The sequence below is a fragment of the Trichosurus vulpecula genome, chromosome 4, assembly GCF_011100635.1.
Source record: "Trichosurus vulpecula isolate mTriVul1 chromosome 4, mTriVul1.pri, whole genome shotgun sequence".
NCBI lineage: Eukaryota > Metazoa > Chordata > Mammalia > Diprotodontia > Phalangeridae > Trichosurus > Trichosurus vulpecula.
In genome coordinates, this window is record NC_050576.1 from 371,116,220 (window position 1) to 371,140,726 (window position 24,507).

At 37.2% G+C, this 24,507-nt stretch overlaps 1 protein-coding gene across 8 annotated transcripts in view; it reads right to left on the reverse strand.

Moving 5' to 3' along the window:
* Positions 1-311: 311 nt before the first annotated feature.
* DOCK9 (dedicator of cytokinesis 9) overlaps positions 312-24,507 on the reverse strand; it is a 226,764-nt gene continuing 202,568 nt past the window's right edge. For 4 of the 8 annotated variants that reach the window (XM_036756919.1, XM_036756916.1, XM_036756918.1 and 1 more), the window contains 8 exons: positions 23,813-23,935; positions 21,839-21,952; positions 20,056-20,202; positions 17,310-17,520; positions 11,474-11,664; positions 6,650-6,750; positions 5,334-5,472; positions 323-1,575 (listed from right to left, as the gene is read on the reverse strand). In XM_036756919.1, the coding sequence (XP_036612814.1) occupies positions 1,453-1,575; positions 5,334-5,472; positions 6,650-6,750; positions 11,474-11,664; positions 17,310-17,520; positions 20,056-20,202; positions 21,839-21,952; positions 23,813-23,935 (1,149 nt within the window). In that variant the 3' untranslated portion in view covers positions 323-1,452. Of the gene's footprint in view, positions 1,576-5,333; positions 5,473-6,649; positions 6,751-11,473; positions 11,665-17,309; positions 17,521-20,055; positions 20,203-21,123; positions 21,160-21,616; positions 21,623-21,838; positions 21,953-23,812; positions 23,936-24,507 lie in introns of all 8 variants that reach the window. The other 4 variants (XM_036756917.1, XM_036756913.1, XM_036756912.1 and 1 more) reach the window with 2 other exon arrangements.

The window sequence follows — 24,507 nt, forward strand, 5'->3', positions numbered from 1 at the left end:
ATCCCTCATCCTGCCCCCCCTTTTTTGCTGCCCTCCCCTTTCACAATGAAATCCATACATGTTTGATTAAAGCGAGATTGTTAATGCCTTAAAGTTGCTTTCCTTAGAAAAGCAGATCAAAGAACCTGTGCTAGCAGCCCTACTGTGTGCTAGTGTTGTTGGTCTTACACAGCCACGGTAGCAGCAAGCAACATTGTTGTTACATGCAGTCTTTTCCTCTATTCTTAGGGACCTTATCCCTTCCCAAATCAGTCATGAACAATAATACTGAAGACACAATACAGAGAAATCACCAATATTTTTTGCTTGTTTGTTTGTTTTTAATACAGGTGTGGTACAGAATGTTTAATTACAGCAGGGCAGTGATTCCAGTTAAATAAAATTAAAAACTTTTATTCTCCCAAATATAAAATTACTAAATTAATGTCTTAAAAGAACAACAACGTGGTAAAAGCTTTAAATTATGCCACCATTGACCACAGGATTTCTGTTTACCAATCCCTAAACCATCATTTTGGCAAAAAGGTGAATTTTTTTAAACAGTGTATAAACCTAACAGAGCAAAGACTGTATACATCTTCATATTGCACTTATTTATGTACAAGAATAAAACTGTCGAGTCAAATATAGAGCCTATACGAAGAATACCACAAATCAGTTACAATTAAACTTAATGCAGAAGCTGGTATGAGTATTAAAAAAAAGTTTAGAAATGCCATACATGTATGTACAGAATGTCGATTCTGTATTAACAAACTCTATGTACATGTCAATTTTTGTACTGCTTTTTAAATTGTAGCATAACTGTATTTTATTAATACAGACATTTGGTTCTAAATGGCATGATCGGTTTTAAGCTCACATACTTTGTAAATACCAGTAAGTATAAAATAGGACTTTTTCTTTCTTGTTCACTGGTACAAAAAACTATAATTATCAGTTCCCTTACAGCATCAAAAACTAATGTCTATCTAGGCACAAAAATAGTTCTTATCCTTGTACTCAATCTGAATGTGCCACGGGAGAAAAATAGAGAATACCTAAATATTTTCAACATTCACAAGCCTCGCCCAGAAGCATAAGGCTAACCCAACCCTAAACAGTGTTGTTCTCACTGCTATATACATTCACCAACACTTCTTTAAATGTGCCATTTATTTTAATACTACTGCATAAGGAATAAGGAATATTAGCTCTAGCTGCAGGGTTTCCAACACACACCTCTGCTGAGACATAATGACATGACGACAACTGTATGTAATGCCAGTGGAATTGAAAAAAAAAATGTGCATCCCTTTATTACTTCTACAAAAGTTTACTATGAAACAACACAGTTTACTTCCAACTTTTCTCATGCTCATTGTCTTGTCCGTGTTTGCGATATGAGGTCCTCCAGAGTCTGTAAATGACAAAACAAAACCCCACATCCTCTAAATGTCTGACGAGGAACAATCATGCAAGTGAAGAAGAACTAGGCATCCCATGAACGGTTGTGCTTGTTGGCGTCCCACTGATGGCATTGAAAATGTGAAGTGAGTTAGGTAAGACGTTTGCCTTCTCTTCCATGGGACAAATCTCAAAAAAAAATAGATTAAAAAAATAAGAAGAAAAAGGCAATATTAGAAAACAGTTCTATCAGCTAAGAATAAATATTTCTCAAAATAGACTATTTCAGGCAATATGGACTAATTTTCTCATGAGGTCCTTCAGTTATTGGGGATAATGGTGTGGTCTGACACCTGACTGATAATTTACAAAGCCAAATTTTTCATCTCATATAGTAAGTTAGTCAGTAAGCATTTATTAAGCATCTATTTATGTGCTGAGTAATGTACTAAACTCTGGGGATACAAAAAAAGGACCATTATCAGACCAACATTTCCCTAAAGGCTTAAATACCCTTTTTTCCTTTATAAGTTACTAGAAGTTTTTACTCTAAAACAGGGGCATTCAACTGAGAATCCACAAACTTGTTTTATTTTTAAAATATATTTTGATAACTGTATTTTAATGTATTTTTCCATGTATTTTATTTTACACATTTAAAAACATTATTTTGAGAAGGGGTACGTTGACTTCGGACCCCCAAAGGCGCCCAGGTCACAAGGCAAGTTGAGAACTCCACTTTTAGAACAAGAAGAGATCTTGGGGATAATTGAGCTCAAAGCCCTTATTTTACTATTGAGGCCCCACTAGACGGCCAGCTAAAAATACATATTATATATCTTTGTATTATACAGTGCCTACAATTGTCTTACAGTTTCTTACAATTCAGCTCAATTTATTTATTTTGACTATTTTATTTCATTAAATATTTCCCAATTGCATGTAAAAAAATTTTAACACTCATTTTAAAAAATTTAGAGTTCCAAATTCATTCTCTCCCACCCCTCCCCCCTCTTTGAGAAGGCAAGCAATTCAATTATCAATTATACATGTGAAGTCATGCAAAACATTACTTCCCTGTTAGCTATGTTGCAAAAGAGAACACAAACAAAATGAAAAAAATAAAAATAATGAGAGTGAGAAAAAACCATGCTTTCGGTCTGCATTTAGAGTTCATCAGTTCTTTCTCTGGAGGTAGATAGCATCTTTCATCATAGGTCCTTTGGAATCTTACAATTCAATTTAAACATTTATTTAGCTTCTACTTTGTATTATGCAGTTGGATATAAAGATAAATGTGAAAAATAGTCCCCATCTTGAAGAAGCTCATATTTGACTTCAGTATATACATAGAGACAGACAATGAGCATGAGATAACTTGAGGGAGAAAGTGCGAACAACCATTTGTGGATGTGGAAGATCAAGAGAAATATTGCATTGCAGGTGGCATCTCGGCTGAGCCTTGAAGTAGACTAGAGATACCAAGAGAGGAGAGTGTACATTCCAGGAAGGAGGGATTACTAGACACAGGAAAGGAGTAGGGAAATAGAATGTTATGTTCAGGGAAAACGGTCTGCCAGTTTGGCTGAAAAATAGAGTGGATGAATTAGTCAATCCATCAATTAACAAGCATTTATTGGGCACTGAGAACTTACTAAGTGCCAGCCAGAAGGGTAGGTGCTAGGCTTATAAAGATAAAAATGAAACAGACCCTGCCCTCAAGGGGTTAACATTCTACTGGGCGGGGGAAGGATTTGAGCAGGGGAGTGGGATGATCAGACCTATGTCTTAGAAATATTAATCTGGCAGCTGTGTGGGAACTGGATTGAAGATGGAAGACTAGCCTACTGTTGCAATAGTCTATGCAAGATATAAGGGTTTCAATCAGGGCAATGGTCATATGAATGAAGATAAGGGTGACTATATACATATATATGCATGTATGTGTACATATGTGTATGTATATGTATTTGTATATGTATGTTTAGAGAAAGAGAGAGAAGAAGAAGAAGAGGAAGAAAAAGAAGGAGAGGGAGAGAGACAGAGAGACAAAGAGAAAGTTGGTATGGAGGATCATAAGATTACAGAATCAGATCAGATCACAGGTTCAGGTCTGGAAAGGTGCTTAGAGGTGATCTAATCCAAAGAAGTTAAGTCACTTGCCTAAGGTTACACAGACAGGTGTCAGAACTGGGTCTGAAATCAGGTCTTTGACTTCAAATTAAATACTCCTTGTACCATATCTCACTGTCTCTCAATGTTGAGACAATGTACTCAGTGAACTTGTGCCCTGGGATTTGGCACAGCTTCATCCTGCTCCCAGACCAAAAGGTGCACATGGGGAGCTAAATACAAGTCCACTCTGATAACATTTTCTTTCTGGTTTCATGGTTTGATGTGGCTCAATCTTTTTACATTTTTGGGGGAGACTCAGAAGATTAAGTGAAAACAAAGCTGATACTCAACATGACAAAGCACTATATTAATCATGCCATATTCTCCTGGATTCTTAGTACATTAGGTTCTATGACTTCTTTCTTTCTTTCTTTCTTTCTTTCTTTCTTTCTTTCTTTCTTTCTGTCTGTCTTTCTTTCTGTCTTTCTTTCTGTCTTTCTGTCTTTCTGTCTCTTCCTTCCTTCCTTCCTTTCTGGTTTGTCTCCCTCATATCCAAATTGCCCTCCATTTAAGCTTTCATTTCTTTTTTTTAATTATATTTTAGTTTATAACACTTAGTTTTACATGTTCTTGAGTTTCAAATTTTCTTCCCTTCCCTCCCCTCCCCCTTCCCCTCAAAGACGACATGTAGTCTGATATAGATTCTACATAAACCTACGCATTAAACTTATTTACACAAAAGTCAAGTTGCAAAGAAGAATTATGACCAACGGAATGCATCACGAGATATAAGCTTTCATTTCTATTACTGCTCTAGGACACCAGTGTGAACCCAGGATGGCTATAAAGGACAGCTTCCTTGTAACTCTGGAAAGCCATACATGAAACACTCTGGAAAGCAAAACTCTAAAATGCCCAGAAAAAGGTTTGTTTCCTTTCTCTACGAATTTATCTATATCAATATGGTACTCAGTATTTTAACACGATATAGTCAATCAAGTTTAGCAGCAAAAAAGCAAAACCAAGAAATGTTACCATCCCAGCTGCTCACGTTTGCATGGGGGAGAAAAGAGGTGAGAGAGTTAAAGTTTGAGAATTTCAATTTATAAAAATTTGTAAATAAAGTTATCCCAGGACAGATGACAACTTTGTACACAAAAGATATTGACTTACATTCTAAAGATATTGTCGTTACGTCAGTTAACATATAAGTTAATACTGGAAATATATGAGATGCGTCATGTGCTAAATGACGCTGACATTAATTATGATGCACACAAGAAATAAAGTTATGAGAGTCATCCAGATTAGTTTTAAACTATATAAACTTAAAAATCTACATACCTACAGAATATGAAAAAGCAAGTGATAATTGCATACTATATTTATTTAATCCAAATTAGTCAGTGCTCTAAATTCTGGAGAACTGATGGATAAAGATGCTTATGAGTAAGGCATGTGTAAGTATTATAGGTCAAATTTATAGTGGCAAAATGACTGAAAAGAATTCCCATAGAGGGGATGGAGGTTTATGATGAAGGTACATTTTAGAGATTGAAAACCTAGGCACTACTCTCCCCAGTCCACTTTATATTGCAACCAATGGGTAATTTGACTGTAATCTTATTTAGCGATGAAGACCTTCAAAAAGAATATATTCTTTGGTGATGAGCGAAAAAAAATGTGAAATCCTTCTATTCTTTAGAAGGAAAAATAACAGACAAAATGTGGAAAGTCTAGGTAAGTCTGGAGAGAATCCAGAAGGAGAAGTCACTGGTATTTCCTAAAGGATTACTTCTCTGGATCTTCCAAGGTTAGAATTTGGCACTTACCTGTTCATGCATGATTTCCGAAAGCTCTTTTGCCATTTCTCTGTAGTTGGCCTTCATTTCCTCCTGGTATTCTATTTGGTCTTCCTTAATAAGACGTTCGTTTACTGCCAGAGCTTGGCCACAAGCTTCAACAAATTGCCTGAAATTGGGAAAGAGAGGGAGGTCAGATGCATACTTTTCTCTCACTGTCAATATCTGACCCCTACATGGCTTTCTAGTAATTTAGTGATATTTTAAAAGAGAAGCAAGTTCTAAGTATCCTTGGGTATTGGGGAAGAAAAACATTAGAATTAGAATTTGAAAAACATTAGAATTCAGATAAACTCGATGAATGACCAATAAAAATAATCAATCTTGATTCTACAGGATTAATAACAACTATCACTTCAAGGTTTGCAAAGTACTTGAAAAATATTATCCTCCCAACAACGCTCTGAGGAAGGAGCTATTATTATGCCAATTTTAAAGAAACTGGGGCTGACGGAATTTTGAGTGACTTGGCCCACGTATGAATTGTCTGAGCCTGTGTTTGAATTATGGCCTTCCTGAATCAGGAAGTTGTTGTTCAACGTGTCCTACTCTTCATGACCCCATTTGGGGTGTTCTTGGCAAAGCCACCGGAGCAGTTGGCCATTTCCTTCTCCAGTACATTTTGTTGTTTTTCAGTTGTTTGGCTGTGACCTATTCGTTGTGACTCCACGGACCATATCATGTCAATACTGGCCATGGGATTTTCTTGGCAAGGACACTGGAATAGTATGCCATTTCCTTTTCCAGAGGCAAATAGAGGTTAGGTAACTTCCCCAGGTTAACAGAGTTAATAAGTGTCAAGACAGGATTTGAATTCGGGTCTTCCTGACTCCAGAACCAGTGCTCTGTCCACTGAGCCATCCCATCTAGCTGCCTGAGTTCAAATCTGTACTCAGACACTTACTAAGTGTGTGACCCACACAAGTCACTTAAATGTCCTTCAGCCTCAGTTTCCTCAAGTTCAAAACAGGAATAAAAATGCCAATTACCTTGCAAGGTTGTTACAAGGAGCAAATGAGATAATATCTGTAAAGCAGTTAGTACAGTGCCTAGCAGAAAGTAGGCACTCTATAAATGCTTATTCCCTTCCATTTCCCTTCCATTTCCCTTCCTGGCTCTAGATCCAAGACTTTATCCACTGCAAACTACAGGTATGGAATGTTGTATACCTGTCAGACAGGGGCTGTGTTGGTTGGTTTTGCTCAATTGTTTTTCCTTGTTATAAAAACAAACAAACAAAAAATCAATACAATCTTTCTTTAAACCTGAAAATTTTGTGCTTTTACCTGAAAACTTCCTTCAAGAGCTTTACTTTATTATCAGCATATCTTTTGGTATTTGAGTCATCTAAGAAAGCTCGGGCATATGCAAGAGGGCCAGCATTAACCTACATAAAAGAACAATGCATTCTAAATTAATAAGACAAATTACCGTGAGACTTTATCACTTTTCCCATGACACCATACAAAGGGCTACACAAACAATTTAGATTTCATGTCAACCTCCTAAATGCAGAGACATTTCTAGAGAAATTCAGCCACTGTAGTCATTTGTAAAGTATTACATATATGTGAGCTATAATCATTTTAAGGTATAGTATCAGAGTAATTTGGAGTGAAAGGTCAAGAAGATTCCATAAACTGCTGTGTTCTAGAAAACAGCAATCTAGGGAAGCGCTTCAGTAAAAGGCTGGCATCAGCTTAAGAGATCAACCGGCAGCCTCGTTGTTATTTTGGTGGACTCAGCAGAAACCTGATTTCACCATTTTCATCACTTAATCCTTCCTTCATGTTTCAAGTCAAGCTAAGCATTTCAGGAAGCTGTCGAGTAAATGTAGAAGCACTTCATGCTTTCCCTGTATCTTCTGCCCTTATGATAGTCCCTCAGCTGGACAGCAACATTTCTGTTACAGATACTCATACCTCACCACCGAACTTCCTTGTGTGCCTTGTCTGCTTCCAGGCTACAATGACAATAATCAGTACAGTTCCCGTTACCACTGGCTTTGTTTTTCACCGGATAAAAAAACCTGGCCAGATGCCATAGTCACAGAATCATACATATGGCTGGGATATTTGTCACAGTTAATTGCTAACTTGTTTTGACACATAAATTTTTCATATTCACAAGAGAAATTGGAACAGCTTTTCTGGAAAGTGGATTCTTTTTTGTCTGTTAAGCAATGACATGTGATTCTTTTTTGAACCTATCAGGAATCTAAAGTTAAAGAAAACTATGATTGGTTTACAGATAAAGGGAAGGGGCAGGTACTGAAGCCAAACAGATAATAAGAAAAAAAAAGGGGAAGGATATGAAAGAGATAATGGCAGTGAGGCCCTGCGGTTTTACATATTTGGTCATATCAAAATACAAATTTTTGCCTCTTCTTGTATCCTCAGGCTTAGCACAATGTCTGGCACATAGTAGGCATTTCATATAACTTGACAACATGTATATATATAAAACACATTACATATAAATACATTATACATATAATATATAATATATTATATATAAATTATAAAATATATATTATATAAATATAAAAATAATACAATATATACAAATCTATTATATATATTATGTGTAATAATATATAATAAATGTTTATTGCTCAAATGATTGATGATGAGGAAAAGGAGGGGAGGAAATGGCTACTATTAAAAAGGGATGTTAACATTTTCTTCTCACTGGGAAATACATTTAAAATAGTCACAACTTTTGATTAAACATAAGTTGCTTAGAAGTCAGGAATTCATGTAACATCTGAACTTAGATTTAATGCTATGTAACCAAAGAACCCCAAGTCATGTCAACAAACATTTATTAAGGGCCTACTATGTGGCACTGTGCCAGTTACTGGGGATGCAAAGAAAGGCAAAGAATAAAAAACAAAAAACAAAGTAGTTCCTGCTTAAGGAGCTTGTAGTCTAATGGGGGAGGTGGTGAACATGTAAACAACTATATTTTTTGTCTTTCTCTGTATGTCTAGAGTTTAGCACAATGCCTGGCAAACAGTAGGTGCTTAATAAATGCTAGGTGACCAACTACAAACAAATATACAAGTTAAGCTGGAAGAGAAAAGGCAATAACATCAAGGGGGATCAGGAAAAGTTTCTGGTAAAAGGTTGGATTTTAGCTGGAATGTGAAGGAAGTCAGGGAAAGCAGGAGGGAGAGATAAGGAGGGAGAACATCTCAGGTATGGGGAACAGCCAGAGAAAATTCCTGGGGTTGGGAGATGCAGTATCTTGTTTGAGGGACAGCAAGGAAGCCAGTATCACTGGATCACACATGAGAGTAAGGTGTAAGAAGAACAGGAAGGAGCCAGGTGGTGAAGGACTTTTAATGCCAAAAGCAAGATTTTATATATGGTACTATAGGTAATGGGGAGCCAGTGCACTTTACTGACTAGAGAGTGACGTAGTCAGACCTGCGCTTTAGGAATTTGACTTCCTGACAATGCATGACAAGCTCACCTGCCAACACTTGCTTGTTAAGATCTGTCAGCAGACTTGATCACTGATTGGCTATAACTTGCATTTTGTGTGTTTATTTGGAAAATAATGTAATGACTATGACTTTATCTCTGTTACACAACAGATGAAACATGTACTTATTTTCTCTTTTTTCCTACCACCCCCTTATTTTTATTCAATACCTCCCAACTGCACCCAAGGCTACTACTGCCCCCTGGATTGGTCCAGCACCCACACTTTGGGAATCTATGGATAGATTAACAGTGGAATCCATGGGAACTGATAAGATTACCAAGTGAAACAGTATACAGAGAGAAGAGAAGAGGACCTGGATGAAGATACGAGACTGAGAGGGAGTGGTCTGACAAACAGGAGAAGAACTAGGTGAGTATATCACAAAAGGCCAGAGAAGAAAGTATCAAGAAGAAGGTGTTCTTTAGTGTTGAAGACTCCAGAAAAGTCAAGAAGGGTGAGGATTGAGAAAAGGCCATTAGATTAGGTGATTAAGAGATCACTGGTAGAAAAATATGAAAAGACCTGCACTTATAAAGGAAGATGTTACCCACCCTCAGAGAAATGGAGCACAAACAAGCATAATATGGTCTTATATGATGTATATGAAACATTTATATATGAGTCTGGTTATAGATATCTCAATATATGCGTGTGTATGTAAGTGTATACATGTGTATATGTTTTTGTGTGCATATGTATGTAGGTATATATTGTACATATATATATGTCTGTATAAACACATACATACACACACACATATATATCTCCACAGTTAATTGTAGCCTTCTTGAGGGAGCGGGGAAAGGAAGAAGGAAAAAAGAACAAAGTAAAAAGTACACAGCAGAGAACAAAAGAAAACTTACAAGGAAGCAAAGAAAAGATGGACAGCTCTGAACACAATGTGTAATATTTATTATATAGGCTTTCCTGAAATGGAAATTTTATTGCTGTATATTTTGGATCCTCTCAAGTTCTGCTGTGCACATGACAATGCTTTTTTTTCTTATTTTTTATTTAGGTTTATGTTTCTTTTTCTATTCTTATTTTGTATTTAAGTGTTAGTTTTTAAGTTTGAAATAAACCAATTTTTTAAAAAAGAGAGTGATCATTGGCAGCTTTCAAGAGAGCAGTTTTAGTTGAATGACGAGGTCAGGAGTTAGAACGCAGTGAGTTAAAAAATGAGAGTGAGAGGCACCAATAACTAAATGGCTTTCTCAAAGACTTTAGCCACAAAGAAGAACAGGGGTAAAAGATGCTGTCAAGGTAGGAAGGTAAGATAGGAAAACAAAACTGACCAATCACCTGGTGAGGAAGAGAGATGATTGGTGGATAGCCCGAATGTTTCTTGAGAGTAGGGATTGTTTCATTCTTTGGATTTGTATCTCTAGTACTTGGCACAATGACTAGCACATAGTCTTACTTATTTACAAATACTTTTTGACTGACCGATCCTCCTGGTGTCAGAAGAAAGTGAGGAAGATCTCCAAGACATTGGGGAGACTTTTTATGAAGAATTTACGTACAGCAGATAGAGTACAGACAAGCCTCAGAAGATGGTAGGCGTAGATGGGTTGCAAGCTATATCACTGAAGGGGACTTCCAAGTGAATGAGATTATAGGTACATTTAATTTATTTCAAACTTAAAAACTAAAACTTAAATGCAGAATAAGAATAGAAAAAGAAACCTAAACTTAAATAAAAAGAAAAAAAAGCATTGCCATGTGCACAGCAGAACTTGAAAGAATTCAAAATATACAGCAATAAAACGTCCATTTCAAGAAAGCCTATATGATAAATATTACACATTGTGATAGAGCTAAGTGTAATGCCATGGGTGTTGAATGCTGCATATGTTGTCTAATGTGGTTGCTTCATTAATTGGTTTTTACTTAACCATTTTTCCTGGCTACAAGGCAAGATTTTATGGCATGGGACTGCTATACTGGGAAGTGACTGGGTCATGACTGGAACTTTTAAAAAGAGTTATTATAGCTTTGCAAGTGACTTCCTTGCTTTCCTCCCTAACAAGATCAAGTTTGCTACGTTGTATTTAGATTAGAGCCTTGATCCTTTTAGTTAAATGGGACTGGGGATCCCTTCCTTATAAGATCAATAAAAACCATGCAGAGTACAGCAGTCCATTTGTATGAACCTATACTTCTGTGAGACCACCAGGACTTTCAAGCTGACCTGCAGATGAATTCCTTGAGAAAAGAAGCTGCTCTTTCTTTTTCTATTTGAATCCCCAATGCCTAGTAGGGTGCTTTGAACATAGTAAAGGCTTAATAAAAGCCTTTCCTCCATTCATTTCATACATGTGTTATTCTGTTAGGACAGGGTTTAAATGGGGAATTCTCCAAAGCTGGCAGCCAATCTATTTTCCCCAGCTGATTTCAAGGCTTTATGCTGTCCTCTTCCGTGTGTGTGTGTGTGTATGCGTGTGTGCACATGTGTGTGTATGTGTGTTCGTGCATGTATATGTGTGTGTGTACACACATCTATATACATACTGGTGTATACTTGATTGTGGTATTTTTTTCCTTGCAAAGATTAAGAGAAATCACCTTCTCTTCCCTTTCACTGTAGAAATTTAAAACAAGGCAAGCTGCGCTCTCACCTGAACACTGACACTGCCCTGTAGCTTTAACTGAAGTTTGATCATATCCACTTCGGCGGAGGCACACAGCTGCCTGAGCTCAGCCACCTTCTTACTCATCTCATCAATGGCCACCTCAATGGGATTCAGGTCCGTATGGTGCTGGTACATCACAGGAATGCGCTTCTTCACATAAGGGAAGCAGTGGATTGCTGATGGAATACAAACAGATCATACAGAGTTACTACCTTTACAATACAGAGTTGTCCCAAAAGTCTTAGTGCATTAAAGCTTCATTAGCTTTCCAAAGTTCTAATCTCTTTTCCTCACCCCCACCAACTCTACCACTAACTAGACCACTAGGCAACCAGTAACTAGGCAAAGTCACAGCCTCTCTGGGAATAATACCATCTGAATCACCTAACTCATAGGGTTCATGTGAACTAAGCAGCCCGTTTCCATTTCACGTTTTCATCAAAAATTACCTTCAACTCATGCAGAGATTATTCTTAAGAAAATTTCAGACATGGAGAAGAAAATATATGGCTCAGTAGTTACTGATTTTTTTGGGTCACCATTTTATTTTTGTTATTGCTGTTAATACTATTCACAATTTTTTTCAATTCCTTTGCAATCTTCACTTCTTTTAAATATCTTGAAAATCTGTGAGTGGCTGTAAAATTGCATTCTAGGACAGAAATCAGCTGCTATTCCCAAATTCCTTTCCAAATGTGGGAGTTCTTTTATCATCAATGAGGAGAGATTCCAGTAGCAACTCTGACAGATCTATTCTGTTTTATTCCTTTTTCAGTCTCCTCTCTTAGCAGGATCTCATTTTGTTAGGTATTATTTCACATTTTCTGTAGGTTCATCTTTCCCTCTACCAAAAAGTTCTGCTTTAATCACATGATTTTGCTTATGATCTTTCATCTCGGGAAGTGTCTCTACTTGACAAGCAAACCAAATGTCCTCTGGCTGAGGAGTTTTGGGGTTCTTCTGGCTACCCCAGTGTTGTGATTATTTTATGTTAATTAAGTCTCTAAGAAAGAGCAATGAATCAATGTCTTTGCCAATGACCAGTGAAGAAGACAAAAAACCAAAATGGTTTTATTGGTATCTGGTAACTAGAGGAAGGTAAGGTGGCATGGTATCTAAGAGTACACTGGATTTAGAATAAGGAAGAGCTGAATTCAAATCCTGCCTCAGACCCTTGCTAGCTGTGAGATAAATCTCAGCTAGTTTGTTAGCCGTGTGACCCCAGGCAAGACATCTGACCTTTCTCAGTCTCAGTTTCCTGATACGTAAAATGGTAATGACAACTAAGGCATTTGTGAGGATTAAATAAGATAACATGTACAATGTACAGATAAGAATCACATAACCTTTTGTATAACAATTCAATTCAATTTATGAAACATTTATTAAGTATCTATGTATTAGGTTAGAAAAGATGAGGGACGGTACAAAAATATATAAAATAATTGGGAAAGGGGCATGGAATGTTACGTATGGTGGACAGAAAACAGGCTTGGGACACAGTATGGGTGTGAAGGGGTGATCCGTGACTGTAAGCTTGTAGTGGCAAGCACAGCATGGTTATTTAATTAATATTAAAAAGAGCTGGGTGAACACTGATGTTAAGCCTGGTACACTGAAGTATTCTCCTCCCTCCCCCAACAGAGAAGCTTAAAACATAAGGCAGACAGCAGTATATTGGGAACTGTGTCACTTGGTATCTCTCTATAGACTTGTACCCCTTCTATAACTCAAAACACATTCATTTTCCTCATATACTTTGTCTCTCTGTACTGAAGGAAGAAATTCTTCCTTTTGGTGTCCCATTAGTGCAGGCTTAAAGATATGGACAACCATTACTTCTGATTCAACTCTTGGGTTGAGGTAGTTCTATTATAGTAGAACAAACTATAATCCTTCACATAATGTTCTCCATGCCAAAATCCATGAATGATGCATTTTAATGGAAGAATCAAAAATTCTGACTTGGACTCATCAGTGAACTGTTTCCTTGTAGAATGAGAAATAAAAATGCTTGAGTAGCTACAGTAGTTGCAGCTGTAGCCGAAAAATGCTGTTAGTTGATAATTTCCATGGAGACCTCCCCTCCCCCAAGACCTTTCCCAATGTAGTAATTCTGTCTAACAAAGATTTCCTGGCAAGGCAGGCATTTCTGTGGTTGCCATAGTAACCTGGAAGAAAGGAAGAGTCTATTTACATATAGAATTAGATATTCTAATTATGGAAAAAAAATTTAAAGGAAAAGAAATTTCTCATTATTTCAATGGGGGTGGTGCTCATTATTATCCGATGGGGAATGAGACATTTCTTGAAACAGGCTATCCTGATACCGTTATTTAAAATCAGGTACAAACATCAAGTTTGAAAAGATGAGTTATTTTATAATAAACCTGGCACACTTCTTCCTAAATCTTCACTAAAGACTATGCTGGAATTATACTTAAAATTTAAATGGCGTCCCTCAGAGCTATTGTGCTATAAATTATTCTATTTAAATTAAGCAGGGCCATCTCTAGTCATCCTGATCGATATCTGGCCACTGGACCCAGATGGCTCTGGAGGAGAAAGTGAGGCTGGTGACTTTGTACAGCCTTCCCTCACTGAAATCCAATTCACTTGCAAGTCATGGCATCACCTCCCTGATGTCATGGTCCCCTTAGAGAACAAAGGACAATCAACACTTAAATTAACAACGATAGCTAGAACTGATGTTTAGATGGTGTTTTAAGGTTTGTAAAGCACCCTGAATACCTTCTCTCATTTGATCCTCACAATAAACAGCTAAGTACAAGGCTATTTGTGCCTTATCCCCCACTATGAGACTATAAGCCTCATTAGGGCAAGGACTGTTTCTAACCTGAACTTGGTACCTTTCCCAGTGTCTAGCAGAGTGCTCCTGCATACAAAAGTTGTTCAATGAATGGTTTTTTTTAAAAAAAAAATGTTAATAATGATAATAATAACCTGCATTTCTATAGCACTTTAAGGTTTACAGAATGCTTTCCTTAGAGAAACCTTGAGAGGTAGGTAGTATGTGATCATTCCCGGAGGCTTGGGGAAATTAAGTTATTTGTTCCTGATCATACCATTAGTAAGGCTCTGAGGCAGGATCCAAAAGCAGGTCTCCTCTCTAAGTTCAGTGCCCTGCTTGCTATACACTGAATACAGAGAGAATGAGGTTATATAGGTTTGGTCACACTTCTGATTCTACCCTGTTCTCTGAGACCCTGTCCTGATGTCAAAGGGTCTCCTTCTTATCCCATTTTAGTCCTAAATACATTTAGAGCTAGAATGCAACTTCCCAACCTGCTAGAGCATTCTCTAGGCTTGACCTTGAGATACTCTGCCTCCCTCCCTGGCCAGATACAGACTTGAGATACCTTGCCATCTGGCTTATTGTGGTCCCCTTCTCCCCCTACCTAGAACCTCTGGACCAGAACTCTAGAAACCATATGAATCAATGCACTCAGCTTTGGCACTGTGCCTCAGGTCTAAGCTGTCTTGAATGGGGAGTGAGAGAGTGTAAACTCACCTAAAACTATTTTTAGCTATCCCCAGACTATATTTCATATAATCAAAACAAAACAAGCATTTTTAACTGCTTATTATGTGCAAGGCACCGTGCTAAGTGCTTTACAAATATTATCTAGCCGGATCCTCACAATAACCCTGGGATGCTATTATCATCATCATTTTACGGTTGAGCAACAGAGGCAAACAGCTATGGAGTGACAAGCTGAGGGTCACACGACTAGAAAGTATCTGAAGCTGGATTTGAACTCATGGCTTCCTAACTGCACGCCTGGTGCTCTATCCATCACACCACTTAGCTGCTCCTAGCTTCCTTGCCACCACGTATGTCTCACCCCTTCCAACAGACCTAGAGTAATCAAATCAATATAATCACAGCTTCCAGAAAGGGCACAGTAATCTACTACATGCTGATTTTACTCACCATTCATGTGATTCCCCAGACCAAAAAAAAAAATCCCTTCCTCTCCACAGGTGCCATTTTCTCCCATTAGAATGTAACACCAAGGACAAAGACCATCTATTTTATTTGTATTATTTGAATCACTAGCACCTGGCATAGTGCCTGGCATATAGAAGGCCCTTAAGGACTTTCTGATTCATTCATTCATCAGTTCATTGGTTTTCCTCATCATTAGCTGCTGAAGATTAGCAGGGCTGAAAACCAAAAATAAAAATCACTATGCACTGACTCCTTGGAGATAAGCATCCTACAAACTCTAGACATCCCTACGGCTATAATTGTTCAACGGGGATTCAAAGCATTTACAAAAGTGGTTAATGATTTTCATCCCTTTAAGCATCTTTCTGTACAGGGCAAAAGGCAATAAATACATCTTGTTGCCAGCTTTGAGATCTTCCATTTCTCTCTGTCCCTTCAGAGTACTTTAATCTTCTTTTCTTTCACTGCTCCTTATAGACCTTGGTCCACACAAACCTGTGAATTCCATAAAGTCTTTTTCCCCCAGGGAAACAGAACAAATTCAGTCAACTGTGACCAAGAAACCCATGCACTTCAGATATTGTGGTTCATTTTGCCCAGAGCGGGGTTAGTATACAAACAAACCAGGTGAGAGGTGAATAAGTCTCTTTCATTTACTCCTCTGCTCAACAAGTCCCATGGTGACCCAGGAATGATAAACAGAAGCTCTACTAGAGAAGAGTAAAGCCTAGGTTAGGAATTAGGATGGAAAATCGAAAGGCTTTTATAAAATCAAAATTAAAGTGTTATATATGAAGAGAGAATCAGGATTCATCTAGAGTGCCAAGCTAAGTTATACTTGGGTGAAAAATTCATTCATTCATTTTAAAGAAACCAAATTTCCCTCTATCAAGCACATAAAACCTGAACAAATCTAGATTAAACTATAGAATTCACTATACTATATAGACCATCAGAAAGCACAGTAATATAAACATCCTAGTTTTGATCTTACACACGATAGTTTCTCTCTTCATTATATCTTAAATGATTAGACCAGTCAATGCCTACCCAATAAATTTATTTTACAATTAGACAAAGGATTCTGAGCATATGTGAAATTATGCCTAGTGCAGTGTCTTATACACGTATTGTAGTTCATTTGTTTCAGTTGTGTCCAACTCTCTGTAACACCATCTGGGGTTTTCTTGGCAAAGATACTGGAGTGGTTTGCTATTTCCTTCTGTAACTCATTTTACAAATAAGGAAACTGAGGCAAACAGGGTTAAGTGACTTGCCCAGGATCACACAGCTACTAAGTATCTGAGGCCAAATTTGAACTCAGGTCTTCCTGACTCCAGGCCCAGTGCTCTATCCACTATCTATCCCACTCTTGGATCTTTAGCTGCAGGTTCCCAATAGAGGTAAATTACTTTTGGGTACATCTGACAAATCCAATGGTATGGATATGCTCTCAGGGAGGGGAAGGGGTATCCTGTACTGGTTGGGCAGAGTGGTATTATGGAAACTGCCAGTTTTGGAATCCAAGGTCTTGGGTTCAAACTCTGGCTTGGCTACTTTACTATATGTAAAAGTCACTTCAATCTCTGAACACTCAGGTTCTTAATCTTTGAAATGAAGATAAATTGATGACCTATAATATTCTTCTCCACTCTAAACCGATGATCCTAAATAGTTCTAGGGTTCCTTCAAATCCTAATGAATCGGTTGTTTCAGAAAGCGCCTTTTCTAAGCGTCAGTGGTCAATATCTGGTTCCAACGAAAAACTAAGAAAAAAAGCACAATATTGTCTTTACCCCCTTGAGACCCAAACCACATAGCTCCCAGATAGTAACGGAAAATCCATACCTGTCAATATTGTACGTCGTTTGCACTGTTCTTCAACTCCACCCTGTCGCTTACCACTCTGAGTAAAGGGCATTTCAAACATGAAACGGCGGATGTTATGAGTTCTTTCGAAGTCAGTTTTCCTTTCCTGCAATTCCTTTTCATCAAAGAATGGGATTACATGTGTCACTTGGATATAGGCATACTTTGAATCCAAATCCTTAGGGTTGACCTTTAAATGAAAAAAGAAAAAAAGGAAGGTAGAAAATATTGAAGGGAGAATAATTACTTTTCTTTTCCCCTGAAAGGACCTTTATAGATTTGTTGTAGAAAGTAAACACTAGGTTAGTAACAGTGTTTCAAGTCCAAGTATAAAAGTCATAGCTTCTCCATTATATAACCACCCAATTATAAAAAAGAGGAAATACTGAGCTGCAATGGTCCTGTTTCTCATTATCATGTAATTTAGTCATTAAACTTGAGAAATTAGCATATTTCTATGAAAGATTTATTTAGAAGATACATATGTATATACATATATGTATATATGCACACACACATATGTATATGTGTATATACACACATACACACATAAATACATATATACACACATATGCTAAACCTAAAAGCTCATAAGAAATTAAAGCTGGGTAATTTTAAGAGAAAGCATAGGATGTCTCATTAAGTGTTTCTGAATCATTTTTGATAAGTGTTCATTGTATTTAAGGCATATTTACCTTCTAGGCCAAGAGAAAAGAGAATATGTCTGGGTAAGAGATTGGAGGGGGAGGTTGGGGAGACAGGCAGAAAATGTCAGTAACTGTAATATTACAAGAAAAAACAGAATAGTGAATGAGAAAGGCACAGGTTTAACGGACTTGAGGCCATTAATGAATACTTCCCCTATTCACAGATACAATGTGGAGATTAAAAGAAAATTTTAAAAGACAATCATGCTTTGGACTTTTAAGGAAGAAAGATATTACATAAAACCAGGGAATTAAAATAATCCAATTACTTTAAAAAGCCCAAATCATTGCCATTCAGTGTGTTGTATGACTTTTAAAAATTAGATTAGTATTTAATATGCTCACGCATTTTCCCTCTTTAGCAGAGGACCTTTCCTCATATCATACTGAGAAAACAGGAACTGCCCACTAGGAACACTGTATTCTACATCCTCCGACTTGCGGACATCATTGCCCATTCTCTACTCCTTTGCTTCAGTCTCTGATGTACTTGCGCTTCTTATAGTTTACAAGCATTACAAGTCTCTCCCATTCTTAAAAAATTCTCACTGGATCCTATCACCCTGTCAAGCAATTAACCCATAACTCTCCAATTTCTCACCACTAAACACATTTATTCTCCTCATTTTATTTAACTCTAAACTCATTTAACATTTAACACTAAACTCATTTATTCATTTATTAAACTCTACTTATTCTCCTCAACCCCTTGCAAAACACCTTCAAATCCAATTGCTCCATCTGGAAATGGTGCCCTACCAAAGGTGGCAGTGACCTCTTAACTGCTGGATCTAATTGTCCCTTCTCGGTCCTCTTCTTTCTTGGCCCTTCTGAAACAGGAGACATTGCTGACCCCCCTCAGGATGATTCTTTCGTCACTGTCTTGGTTCTTCTCCTACCTGCCTGACCATTCCTTCTTGGTCTCCTCTGCTGAATCATCATCCATGCCCTGCCTCACAACTCTGTGTGTACACCCCAAGGCACAGTGATGGGTCTTATGTTTCTCCTTTGCCATGCTCTTAGTTGGAGATCTCTTCAGATCCCATGGTTATAACTGTCATGGGTTCCTAAAGGATGTACCTCAAGTTTTTGCTGGGTAAGCTGCAAAATTTTTTGTGTTATAAGAGAAAAATTATAAATAATTTTGTTCATTGTAAAATTTCCTTACTCAGATTTGAAAAAGAAGCATTTTCTTTCCACACCAATTTCCCCATTTCTTTTCCAATTCATGTATATACATTAGACCAACTCATTGAATGACCTGTTTAGGTAGGGTATGATAATGGAAGGATTGGAAAAGAGTTGCTTGGGTGAAGAGACAGGTTTGGCCCCTCTCCTTTAGGGGTTGGATTGAAAAAGGAAGTAGAAAAATGTGGGAGAACCTTGAAAAACAAGGTTACAATGGCCTGGGTAATCCATTAACTGAGATCAATATACTAGCTTTGGTGCTGGGAATATTACTCCCAAGATCTGTGGCATTATCTTTTTCTTGGCATAATTTTGAATAGGTTGGCAATGAACTTGCCAGGAAGGAGGGACTGAAAGATTAAGAAGACGTCTAGAGTAACTCCAAATTATTTGTGACAAGCATGATGTTCCACAAAGAAGAAGGCAGTTGTTGATGGCCGTGGGCATGTCTAATACATAGAAAGTAGTTAACAAATATTCATCAAATTGAATAGCAAGATTTTTGAGTGAAAAGAGTAGAAGGTAAATAAATTTATATATAAAAAAAGAATACGAGTTTTGTCTTTTCCCAGGTGAGTTTTAGACAATACAAATATGTCTAGTAGGAGACGTGGTTTTATGCACTGAATGTTCAGGGTAAACATTGTGTCTTGAGAAGAGAATAAGAGAAGCTAGTCTCCAGAAATAGAAATGAAAAATACAGACAGAAAATAGGCATTTTCTAAACTATAGGCTAGAGATGTTGAAGCCTCATGAGATACCAGTTTGGTTTTAAGCAAAAATGAAGCAAAATCAACAGTGCTATCAAAATCATCCACCTGTACTCATACCTTGCCAGAATCTTGGATCATTTTGACATTTTCAGAACCAAATTTGTCTGAGTAAAGCTTTAGTAGTCTCTGAGAGATCTCTGACAAAGGCGTTAGTTTAGGTTCTTTGTAAATGTACTCCTTTCCATCCTCATCTTCGAAGAATCCCTGTGGGAAAAAAGTTAAATTAGGACTGTTTCTAGCACTTCAATAGCTCAGGCCTATAATAACCCAGACAGTGGTTTTGGGATTTTTTTATGTTTTACAAATAGTACTTTCAACATTTCTTGTTAGGATTCAAAACAAAAATCAACAACTCAAAAAAAAATAAAACCTTATGTAAATATGCTTCCTGAAGGGAAGAAAAAAAATGTGAATAACAGAAAAGTCTGGGTAGAGGAAGGGTGCAAAAAATGAAGAAAGAACACAAAATTGCAAACATATTTGAGGATGCTGTCATCACGTGCTTGAGTGTAATTAAAGGTCTGGGAATCAAGACTTTGTTTTCTCATTCAGCTGGAGAGACTAGGTTCATCCCTGTTTCACATTCCCAAGACTGGCCTTCATCCAAAAATGGTGCCATTGTTTGCTAAAGGCAGTTTCCCATATGACCTGCAAAAATATCCCATTTTTTGTCCCTATTTACACTAGATTTTATAGCATAATTTAAAAAAAAACAGATCTGGAGAAGGGCAAATATATTATAAAGGAAACATTATGCCAATTCTATTATATTTAATTAATTTCAAAAGTACTTGTTTGTCAGTGCAACAGCAAGATACAGCCGTATTATCTCCAGCTAACGTCTGTTTTAGATTCAATCTCAGATGAATTCAACAATGTGGCATGAGAAGTGAAAGAGGATGAAATTTTAAAAAGCCAAATATCAGTTAATATTTGAAATAATGAGTTAAAAAAATCCCCTGTCTAAAGATAAAACAGACAAAACAACAGAAAGAACATAGAACACATTCAAAACAAAACAAAACAAGGCAGGCTAGACTGAACAAAAATATCCACATCAAACTAGGGGTTGAAATGCAGTCATTTGACTACAGCACTTGCTTCATAAGCATTTACTGTAATTACCTCCACATCTGTCTCAGTGTCTGTAAACTGGTATTGCTATAAAGTTGTGAAAGACAACAGAATAAATTGAAGGTTATATAATGCTCATAGGAATGCACACTTCCTAAATACACGGATGACAGTTTACACAGTGTAATAATGTTAGATACTTGTAGGTTAAAACTCAAGTTAAATGAGAAAGAACCCTTCCTTGTGGGCTCTCTGAAATATTATAATGGTCAATCTACTGTGGAGATATTATATTACAAAAAGGTGAAGATGCCACGTACACAAGGGCAGCCAGAAATTCTTAATTTTTGGTTTAAAACATGCAATACAGATGTATAGGAGACAGGTGATTTATTTCTGTAAATGGAATCAAATGTTATTGTTTGGAGCTATGATGACTAGATATACATACAGGTTTTAAAAGGCAACTGGCAAACCACACAGAAGCACCAGAGATGCCGCTCAATAAACATTCTTAGGAATGTCTTACGTAGGAAGAACTTACCGCTGCCTTAAGAAAGTAATAAAAGAAAAGACAGGAAGAAAAAAGCAGAAAGTTTACTGAGGAAGATCAGAATTATACCAAACATTAAATTTAACAGATCAAAGAAAACTGCATCATATATAAAATTTATAATGCATGAAACAGAAAAAGGTGCAAAATATAATTGTGTAAACATCTTTTCAGTACTTCATATCATTTTTAGAAAGGGGAGGTTATGCTCACCTGTCCAAAGAATGCCACTCTGAAATAAGTCCCTAGAAGTCTCTTGCCTGTATGCATAACTTCTGTGACTTTGCTGTATGCTCGATGGAGAGTGTCATATAGATGGGCTAGTCTCTAGAAATATGGAAGAGAATGGTTTCTTTTAAACTTGTAAACAGTGGATTCAAGTTCCCACACAATGTTAAATATAAAAAACAGAAAAAAAGCTTTCCTTTTAGCCCTCTTCTCTTAAAAAGTTATTTTCAAATTTTTCTTTCAAAAAACCAAATAAACCAAAGTGACAAGATGATTTGAGAATAAATGAGTTACTTCAATTTTTAAAAGCAAACTCAGGGATCTTCCCAGCAAAGCTGTTTTTAAAAGTAGAATTCCACAAAAGAAAATCAAATTAAGCTAAAACATTGACAGCTGGATACCTTTCAAACAGAAAACCAGTCTCCTTTTCTCATAAGATTTGCAGCAGATTATAAAAAAAAAAAATGACCACTAATTGAAAAAAAAATGACTTTTAAACGTAAGTAGATAAAATGTTAGCTTTATCAACTCAACTTTTTTGGGAAATTCAAAAGTGATGTTTTGAATACTAACATCCAATTCCTGTACAAAGGATTAGCTTGTCTATAAGATACAGCAGCTAGGTGGCACAGTGGATAGAGTGTTGGGCCTGAAGTCAGGAAGATTCATCTTCCTGAGTTCAAATCTGGCCTCAGACACTTACTAGCTGTGTGACCCTGGGCAAGTCACTTAACCCTGCTTCCCTCAGTTTCTTCATCCATAAAATGAGCTGGAGAAGGAAATGGCAAACCATTCCTGTATCTTTGCCAAGAAAACCCCAAATGGGGTCAAGAAGAGTCAGACCCAATTGAAACAACCCAACAACGACAAAACTAAGATATAGTCAATTCTGGATTACTAAGTGGCTGAATATTCAAATTATATAAAAATTGCTTTAAATTTCTCAAAATATTAAAGTGGAATAAACAATACAGTTCTGTGCTGTCTGTACACAGGAACTCTCCTTGACTTGTTGACCTAGCACTCTCTCCTACCCAGAGTTGCCTGCAGAAAACCTTTGAAGGTGAGATATTTATTTCCCTCAACAGAAGGTAGGAGACATAATGTCCTATTTAGGATATGTTCATAATTGAAATAAAGCCATTTTCAGCATGGAGTAGGGAGCCAGGAGAGTTGTGAACAAAGCCAGATGGGAAAGCTTGGTAAATTTCTTGGTCAGACATCTGGCAACCTATCAATACGTTCAGTGCCAAGTGGATGACCTTCGTCCAGAGGCCTATAGTGTGGAGGGCTCCACTGATACAAGGAGGGTGTTCAGAATGGTACAGATGCCACTTCCCTAACAAATGTGGTGGGTGTTTATTTACATGCTGACTATTGTCAGCAGTGAAGGCAGAGGTATTAATTTTGGCAAATGGCAGAAGAGAAGGACATAGAGGTAGCAATTAAGCCTCCATTGAAAAATCTGGGCACTCTCTTTGTCCCATGTGCTATACAAAGGTGCTGCCTAAACCCTGTTCTAACTCTTCTAGAACCCTGCGGATCTTCACAGTGTAATTTCATTATCTTGTTATGAATCTCAAAAATCCAAAACACCTGTATTCAAATATAAGAGCAAAACCATCTTCTAAAGTAAAATAAATTTATATTTAAATTAACTGCCATTTTGGATTTTCCACACTGCTGCTCTCCTCCAGTGGTGTGGATAATTGAGAGTTGACTACATGGTTCCCAATTTCAGCAGACTAATTTATTTTCATCTGTTTAAGCACCCCATATATTCAAAATTTTAGACAGCGCAACAACCTCATTTCCATTTTTTTTTTTTACTTTTTAGAAAAAGAAAGGAAAATCATAAAGTGACTTTATTTCTCAGAAAACTTCAAAATTATGTAGAAACAAGAAAAGGAAGTTTGTCTGACAAATGTCATGAAAAGTAGAAAACCCAAAATAAGATACCTCAAAATCTCTGCGTTTCTCATAAATGGGAATTATGAGTTTATAGATGTCAGCAATCAGCTCGTAGCGTTCGGCCTTCCAGAGCCCATCTGCACACTGTTCTAGCAATTCCATTAACACGTCCTGATTGCAGAAGAAAACACAATGGAAAGAAAAGGCAATTATCAGTGAAATAATTTATAGAGAAGTATAAGTTGGACAGTACAGTAATGTTAACTTAACAGTAGTACATTAAAGTTTCCTTCTTGGTTTAAAGTTAGGCCACTATCTTCTTTCAGGGGACATTTTTTAAGTGCCATCAGGTGCTTTGCAAACAACATAAGAATTAGTTAAGTAACAAAGCTCAGAATTGGCTATGGTGTGATGACCATGGGTATCTAGTGAAGGAAACAAACTTGTCATTTATATTTTCCACAAAGACTACTTAAATCACCTCTTGCTGGGGCCCAGGCATCCACCACCACTTCCTGGCTTGCTTGGAACATCACCTCTCCTTCCTTCCCTACCAGTAACCTGTACTCTGCTCCTGGGTCACCTTGGCTCTGATAAGTGAACCTTTATCTTGGAGGGACTCGGGCCTCCCTGCCACTTCAGACCAGCTCCACAAAATGCCATCCCACCTCCCCTTCTGGCTTCCCTTTATGGGTTGTCTTCCCCCATTAGAATAGAAGCCCTCTGAGGGCAGGGGCTATCCT